The sequence below is a fragment of the Pyrus communis genome, chromosome 2, assembly GCF_963583255.1.
Source record: "Pyrus communis chromosome 2, drPyrComm1.1, whole genome shotgun sequence".
NCBI classification, from domain to species: Eukaryota; Viridiplantae; Streptophyta; class Magnoliopsida; order Rosales; family Rosaceae; genus Pyrus; species Pyrus communis.
This window is the reverse complement of record NC_084804.1, coordinates 11,713,804-11,722,126: the sequence shown is the minus strand read 5'-3', so window position 1 is coordinate 11,722,126 and position 8,323 is coordinate 11,713,804. Positions and strand designations below refer to the sequence as shown.

The following is an 8,323-nucleotide window of genomic DNA, read 5'->3' as shown; positions in this document are numbered from 1 at the left end:
TTGGTCATTAAGGAAGCATCCCAGGCAAGGGGAAAAAAAGTGAAATAAATTTATACAGTAGAATTATATCATGAACAAAATAAGGATAAAGAGTGTTTACCTAGTGTTTTTGTGTGCAGAAATAAGTCTGATTTTGCACGAAATGGAGATGACCTTCTCTTGCAATTCTATAGGACGCAATCAAATTTTTGTGCATTTCCAACTTGCCATGCAACCAAGTTTCTACAAAAACAGATCCAATTCAAGAAAGTAATTAGACCAAGGCATAAAAGATTATAAGAAAAAAGTATAGAAAATATAAACCACATATACCACTTATTATACTACTTTGTATTCCGAATACACCTAAAAATATATCGATTTCTAGTAAATGGTTCATTTCCAATTAATTCCACTCTAGTTTCTTTCTAACCCTTCAACTTATCCTTGAATTATTTTTTTTAACGGCATCATAATTAAGAGTTAGCTTCCATCAAATCCTTCAACCAATCCCACCCATACCTCTCTAACCCTTCATAATCCCAATTTTACTCTCTTAAACCCTTTAACCTAACCTTGACTTTGTTTTTATAGCTTAGTTTCATTTAAAAGCTTATTTTCTCTACAAAATCATAAAAGTTTCCATCTTACATCACATTTTAAACTCTTGATAACATTAATTTCCATCTCAAATCAGAATGAACCTCCAACGTTAGAAATATGAGTAAAAAAATGTTTAGTAAAAGAATTTGCCAATTCTAATTGAGAACTGTTAATCAAACTGTAAAAGCAACATATGAGTTTTTCCCAACTTCAAACAGAGAACCAACAGCAAGAATAAAATTGGAAATGGAAGAGACCAAACAGACCATGAAGATTACACAATCAGAAGATGATATACTTGAAGAAGAAGAGTTCATTACATAGTGTGATGACAGCCGATCAGCAGCAGAAACTGAGAAGAGCAAAGAACTTGGCCTCAGATTTTCTCCATAATAATTGAAAAAATAAATAAACTTAACATGTAGGAATGATGCTGTTATTTTCTCCAGACAATAAACATCATCTCTTAAAATATTAAAAATAATGTATGTGCATTTCATTCATATTTCTATTCACATCATAAACGTAAACCTCAAAACACAACTCATGAAACAACTTTTCTTACTAAACCCTAGAACACATTTAAAATTTTTTAAAATAGTTCTCATCTTTTGTTTTCTTTGCTAAATTCATTCATGCGTTTCTTAAATTTAAATTCAGTTTATAAATTTTCACATCAATCTTTAGAAAATCATCTTTTATGTAATTATTTAAAATATGTTGTATAAAACATACTTATTGCTTCCACTTAAGAAAACTGATAACACAAAATGAATTAAACTGGAAGGTTAAAATAAGTTCTCTTACCAAATAACTGAAGCCAAATTAACACAGAAGCATATCAACGTTGCATTGTCACAGGTACAACATTAGCAACGTTTCTTTACTGATTCAAACATAAACATGAATCAATTAAAAGCGTTAAAAAATGAAATAACACTTCAATCAAACGCATAAACAAAAGCAAACGTTAGGCGTTGGAAAATGACATTGGGAAAAAAGCTATGTTAAATATTGTAGGTATTATATTTACAATTAATCTCTATTTTTAAATAAATGAAAATATATTAAAATTCATAATAATATGCATAAACATTTTATTTCCTCAATCTCTCTGTTGGTAAACCTCTTTGTCCACCACAGTAAATAGTAAAGCTCTGCAATCAAAGCTAAAAAAAAGAATCGAAAAACCACACTTAACCCAAGTCCCACGCTGCTCAAAGATTTCATCTTTGTCATCAAATCTCATCAGAAAGCTACTGATATCACATCAATACTACCCAAAAAAATATAAATAAAAAGCAAGCTCAAAGATTTCATCTTTGTCATCAAATCTCATAATAAAGCTACTGATTCATCATTCATCATTCATCATTCATGACCTCCATGACGAAATCTTGGGCACCATCTGAAAAAGCCAGAGAAACCAGACAGACTAGTGGTTCTTGGGCGGAGGAGGAGGTGGAGAGAAGCAGGGAAACACCTAGGATTGATGCAGGGAGAAAAGCACACAAAAACAGAGGAAGAGAAAAGGAAAAGTGACGGAAGAAAATGGAAGAGCCTTCGAGCACCTTCCCCACCAAAAACGAAAAGAGCGGGTGGATAACTGTTGGAATCAGATTAACATGTCGACATTGCTTAGAAGCTAACGGACACGTGGGTACCGATGAGGGAAGAGAATGGGAAGGCTGAACAGCACAAATGAAACGCGTGGCCAAAAAGGGTAAATCCGCCACTTCGCTGTATAGAAACGGAAAAAATAGAACTCCAAAGAGTAAATGAACAGTATTTTTATGTTGTGAAGTATATGTATAATTTATGGTCTTCAATTTATTGACCTGAGTGTGAATTCTCTGGGAGGGAAAATTCCACCCTCTATAGGCTAACCCATGGAGCTCCGGTACCTTGATCTTTCATTCAACTCTGTAAATTCTTCAATCCCTTCTGAGCTCGGTCTTTGGACAGACCTCACCTATTTGTCTGTGGCTTCCAATAAACTCACGGCGGAATTGCCTCTGTCCTTGTCCAATCTAAACAACCTCGTCCAATTGGTTTTGGCTATCAATCTATTTACTAGCCAAATTCTTCCGTCTCTTGTCTCCAATTGGACTAATATGGTCTCTTTGCGACTTCAATCCAATAGCTTCAGTGGAACCATTACAGCAAAAATTGGGCTGTTGACACAATTGCAGTATCTAGGCCTTGATTCCAATGAACTCAGTGGGGAGATTCCGACAGAGGCTGGAAATATGTACATTCTATCGATCTTCAATCTAAGCAGGAACCACTTGACAGGAGTGATCCCTCGAAGTCTAGACTATTTGTCATTTCTTCATGACTATGATTTTTCTTATAGCAACTTGACTGGCCCAATCCCAGCCGTTTTCCAAACGGCAACAACAAATATTTTTGTTGGAAACACTGGCTTATGTGGGGGATGTAGAAGGACTAAATAGTCTATGTGATTCCCCCAGAAGAAATTCCGAAAAGAATAACAAAAGAGTTCTAATTGGTGTCCATGTATCTCTTTGTGGTTTATTAATGGTTACAACTGTCATTGGTCTTATGTTCCGTAAGAAACCTGGTCTCGTTTTGAACATAGTCAACACTTCCGAAAACTTTGAGAGTTTGGAGTCCACGATATTGCAAGAGGAATTAAAGTTCACGTTTGCGGAAGTTGCGAAGGCTGTAGATGACTTTCATGAGAAGTACTGCATTGGTAAAGGAGGGTTTGGAAAGGTTTACAAGGCAGAGCTGCAATCGGGCCAAGTTATTGCAGTTAAAAGGCTTAGCATGTCAAACTCCAATGACATTTCAGCAATCAACCTCCAAAGCTTTCAGAATGAAATCCGAACTTTGACTAGTATTCGGCACCGGAACATCATGAGGATTTATGAATACTTAAAGAGAGGAAGCCTGGGAAAAGCTTTGTATGGAGCTGAAGGTGTCAATGAACTCTGCTGGCCTAACAGAGTCAAAATCGTGCAAGGACTTGCTCAAGCACTTTCTTACTTGCACCATGATTGCTCTCCACCAATTGTGCACCGTGACGTAACGGTCAACAATGTATTGCTTGAGTCAGATTTCGAGGTCCGTCTCTCAGATTTTGGAATAGCGAGGTTATTAGGTACTAATTCATCCAACTAGACAGATATTGCTGGTCATTTGGCTTACATAGCACCAGGTAATTTAAATTTAATTTGTATTTATGGTTCATCTTTTTGCTTATTGGGATTTGTTTTAAGGTGGCTAGTTTTGATTTTATTGACACGCAGAGCTTGCATACACTATGCGATTCACGGATAAATATGATGTATATAGCTTTGGAGTGGTGGCACTAGAAGTCATGATGGGAAGGCACCCAGGGGATATGCTAGAGTCCCAGCTACAAGAATCATCAAAATCGAGGAGGAGCAATGTAGAATTGCTCCTGAAAGATTTGTTAGACCAAAGGTTGGAGCCGCCAACAAATGCATCTGCAAAGGCAGTGGTGCTAGTAGTGACAATTGCCTTGCCCTGTATAGAACGCATCCTGCGTCCAGACCGACGATGGTATTTGCGCACAAAAACTCCCAGCTCAAATTCTGCCTTGCCTTGCCGAACAGTTGACAATCAACAAGTTAATGGCACTATAAAAAGTAAATGAAAAATAGATGACAAAGGGGAGTAGCTCAAACTTCCCCATTAGTATTTCTGCTACAAGCAAGTCCATCTAATTTCTCATGTAATACATCTTCAATACCCTAATTAATCATCTGTATTATTTGTGGAATGCGGATTATACGTGTGACAAATTTTCTTAATCGTAATGCTTTAAACCGATAATCCACAAGTTCAATTAAACATTGGAACAGAAAGTTTTACATTTTTCTGAAGAAAAAAAAACACAAAACCAGAGGAAGAAAAAGAAGATAGACAAAATTACAACAATTCGAAAATCCTAAACCTGGTTCAAGAAAGAGACTATCTTCTTCCGCATGGCCACATCATTCTCAGAAGTTAGATCGGCTAAATGGAAACAATGCTCCTCCCCTTCTGCTTCCATCACCTCTACAACCCCATTCCATCCACTCTTTCTCAGCACCTCCCCGTAATACCATCCCCTTTCTTTCAACACATCTTTTTCCGCCACGAAAACTACCACTTTCCCACACCCCAATTCCCCCAGTTTTGGATCCTTTTCGGGGTTCATTAGCGGGTCATCAGATCCGTTACTCAACGGGTAGACAAAGCGCCACATGGCTGCCACAAACTCTCTTATATTTGCAGGGGCATTGAGCTCTACCCTAATTAGATCTGACCCCCAGAAATATGGATGGACCAAAACAATCCCAATCAGCTTAACACCAAGCAGCCCCTCCGAGCCTACTTTCAATCCCATATGGTGCGCTATATTAGCTCCGGCACTGTCCCCAGCGAAGAACACGCGCTGCGAATCCGCATAGCTAGTTATCCAATCTTCATCTTCTTCTTCACCGCCTTTTCGCTTTCCATCAAAATGGGAAGTCACCCATTTGAGAGAAGCCCATGAATCGTCGTAGGCAGCTGGGATTGGGTGCTCCGGGGCAAGCCTGTACTCAACAGAGACGGCAACAACATTGGCCTCGGAGACTAAGGAATTAAGGTAGTCGTGATACGTGGGGGAGGAGGCGCTTTGGATGCAGAAGCCACCGCCGTGAAAGTAAACAAGAAGAGGGAGTTTGGTGGCAGCGGATTTGGGGATGTAGAGCCTTACAGATATTGCTGGTTGTTGGGAGATGACAATGTCTTTGGATTGCACTCCGGTTTCGGGTTGTGTTGATGGAGGAACTGTGGCTGTGCCTAGGAGTCTCTCGACTCGACCGTCTTTGTATACTTTGATTATTGGAGAAAAGTCATAAGACAGTTCTTCGTTGCTCATGTTTTGGATTTTCAACTTCAATGAAGAAACTAGAAGAATAAGAAACAGCTATGGAGGCCTCTCTCTCTGTATCTTATGCAGCCGACAGCCTCATGCATTATTAGTTTTAACAGGACGTAGGCCATGGAATTTCAACGGACACAGTTGCCACAGCTGTCAAAGAAGAAAGATATGATGCTAACAAGCCAGACAGATTCAACAACCCTGGATAGCACACAGCTCTAGTGAAATTTTATCACCTTAATTTTGGATCACATAACAATCTCATACTTCATCTTTTAAATATTATAATGTTACACATCAACTTACAAAATCGTTATAATACCAAACATCCGTTAAATTTTCTATCAATTTAACTATTAAATGATAACGTGATAAATATAAGGTTCACATTTACAATGACCCGGATGCCCATTATGCACCATGGGAATTAAAAACATATAAAAAATTTAATTCATAAATTTTTTGTTTTTGTTTAATAAAAGCTTTTAAAGTAAGGGAAAAAAACGTGGAGGTTCATCCCTTCCTCTCTCCCGTCCCTCGCCTCGCCGCTCTTCCTCTCCCCTGTCCCACCATAGCCACCGAACACATACAGCAACCGCACAAAAAATCCAATTGGGGTGAGAGTAGGCTCTGAGGGGCTGGTTGGTGTTAAGCCGATTGGGGTTGTGTTGATCATCCATATTTCTGGGGGAAGATCCAATTGGGGGAGAGATTACCGCCCCTGCAGCTAAAAGAGAGTTTATTGCTGCATTGTGGCGTTTTACCTACCCGTCGACTATTGGATCCGATGACCCGCTTTCAACCCTGAAAAGGATCCAAAATTTGGGGAATTGGGGTGTGGGGAAGTGCTGGTTTTTGTTGCTGAGTTAGATGTGTTGAAAGACAAGGGATGGTACTATGGGGAGGCGCCGAGAGGGAGTGGATGGAATGGAGTGTGAAGGTGATAGAAGCAAAGGGGGAGGACCATGTTTACCATTTGTCCGATCCTACCTGTGAGAATGCTGTGCCCATGCAGAAAAAGATAGTCTCGTTCTTGAACTAGTGTTTGTGGTTTTTCCCTTGTTGTAATCCGTTTTATGACTTATATTACAACCTACTAAATTCCTATTCATACCGTATTTTTGTACTATATTTTCATATCACCTTAGGTAACATTTGATGTGGACAGTTACATTATTTGAATTAATCAGATTTTTAAATTTAGTTCAATATTTAATAAACTAATAATTAAGAAAAACTAGTTAATTAAATGATGATTGTGGTATATGAGGAGTCTTTCTCCTTCATTTCCTTGGATTTTGCAAATTTTTCAAATGATGTGGTATAAAAACATGGTATGAATAACATTACTCTATGTTTTATAAGCTTTATGTATGTTTTCTTGAACAATATTTCTCATAATCTCAATTAATTTTTCGATTACCATTGAAAGACCATTCATGTAAAAATTTACTGAAAGCAAAAATCGTTTAGTTATCTAATTGTGACATGATAATTAAATAAATGAAGACAAATTTATCAATACCATATATATAACTTTGTGTTCTAATGTTAAATTTGAACCTATCAAATTTGGTGTAAATTATAACATTCATTGATTATTTACAGAATGGTGTGAAGGATCCTTATCTTATAAGGCGGACGCAATGAGAATACAACATCATAAATCCTATAAATGAACAGTGTTTCGGGGTGGATTTCACTTTATTTACAAAATTGCCACCATCCCCTTGGTGCCATTCAGATTGGTAATTTCTATTTATTAACGAAATTGCCACCGCTTTGCACAGTAGAAGGGCGCCCACTCGTCAATCATCGTGGATTGCTCTGCTTCGATTACTTTGTCCCCTCCGTTTCCATTCCCTTTTCTTTCCCTCTTTTTCTCTCCCGACTCTCTCTCGCCCGCTCACCATCTCACTCCGGGCAGTACATGCATGAACTAGATGAGAAGGTACCATCTCTTATCTGCAAAGCGAAGAAGAACTCGGCAGATTGTATGTCACTCCTCCCCAATATTTTCTGTTTGTTTTCTTCAATTATTTATTTTTGAGTTTGTTTCTTTCCCGAGAATAAGAAGAAAGAAACAGGAAAAATATAATATTGGACAGTTAATTATTTATCTTGGAGTGTTATATTTATTCAAGGCATCCAAGAGAATTAGGTACTTAATTGATTGATTGCCTGATTGAATTTTTTTGATTTCTCCAAAAGAATTTTTTTTTTTTTTTTTTCCTGGGGCTTGGATGTTTTCTTGAATTTTACCACTTTGGTCGTGGCTTCCACTCAATTTTTCATTTAATTTAATTTTTTGGGTATTATAGAAAATTAAGTATATAGTTTGCCGTTATAGTTTGGTCCTTTTTATAATTGTGATGTTTATAAGTCTACGGAGTCAGTTGCATAATTGTGCGGCATCTTTTATATGCAGAGAAGAGACGTGCTGAGTCTCACTCCGGCATTCAGCCCTCCGTTCCTCTCATGATCTCTCACACCCTCTCTCTAATTTCAGAACAATATGAAGCAGCTCAAGCTCTCTGTGCATTGAATCAATGGCAGTCATCTAGAGGTGATTTTTCTTTGCCTTTTTGTTGGGTTAGTGGATTATTTGCTTAATTTGGGTAGTGAAGGTTCCGTTTTGGCTTAATTTCGATTTTCAACTCTAATAATATATTGGGTTTTAGGGATTTCTTCTTAGTGATCATCTTCATATTCGATTGGTGATTTGGCATGTGGATTGTCTACTTCTTTGATGAAAACGCTCACTGTTGGAACTAATATAGGTTTCTCATATTTTCTTGCACCATTTGTGAGGGATTTAATTTTCCTTTTCTGGGTTTT

General features: G+C 37.7%; 2 protein-coding genes and 1 long non-coding RNA gene across 3 annotated transcripts; 1 reads left to right on the top strand and 2 right to left on the bottom strand.

Annotated features, from left to right (window-relative positions):
• On the bottom strand, window positions 1–2,162 carry LOC137726835 (uncharacterized). The gene is made up of 3 exons (XR_011067697.1): window positions 1,390–2,162; window positions 903–934; window positions 1–222 (listed from the first exon to the last, which is right to left on the bottom strand). It is a non-coding gene; the product is annotated as an uncharacterized lncRNA (long non-coding RNA).
• A 961-nt stretch (window positions 2,163–3,123) lies between these two features.
• Window positions 3,124–4,228, top strand: LOC137724755 (MDIS1-interacting receptor like kinase 2-like). Its single transcript, XM_068463462.1, has 2 exons — window positions 3,124–3,709; window positions 3,858–4,228. Exons 1-2 carry the CDS (start codon window positions 3,124–3,126, stop codon window positions 4,226–4,228), a joined length of 957 nt encoding a protein of 318 aa, XP_068319563.1.
• Window positions 4,229–4,249: 21 nt separating this feature from the next.
• On the bottom strand, window positions 4,250–5,536 carry LOC137726832 (probable carboxylesterase 12). Its single transcript, XM_068465789.1, has one exon. It carries the CDS (start codon window positions 5,480–5,482, stop codon window positions 4,523–4,525), a length of 960 nt encoding a protein of 319 aa, XP_068321890.1. The 5' UTR covers window positions 5,483–5,536; the 3' UTR covers window positions 4,250–4,522.
• Between the last annotated feature and the right edge of the window lie 2,787 nt (window positions 5,537–8,323).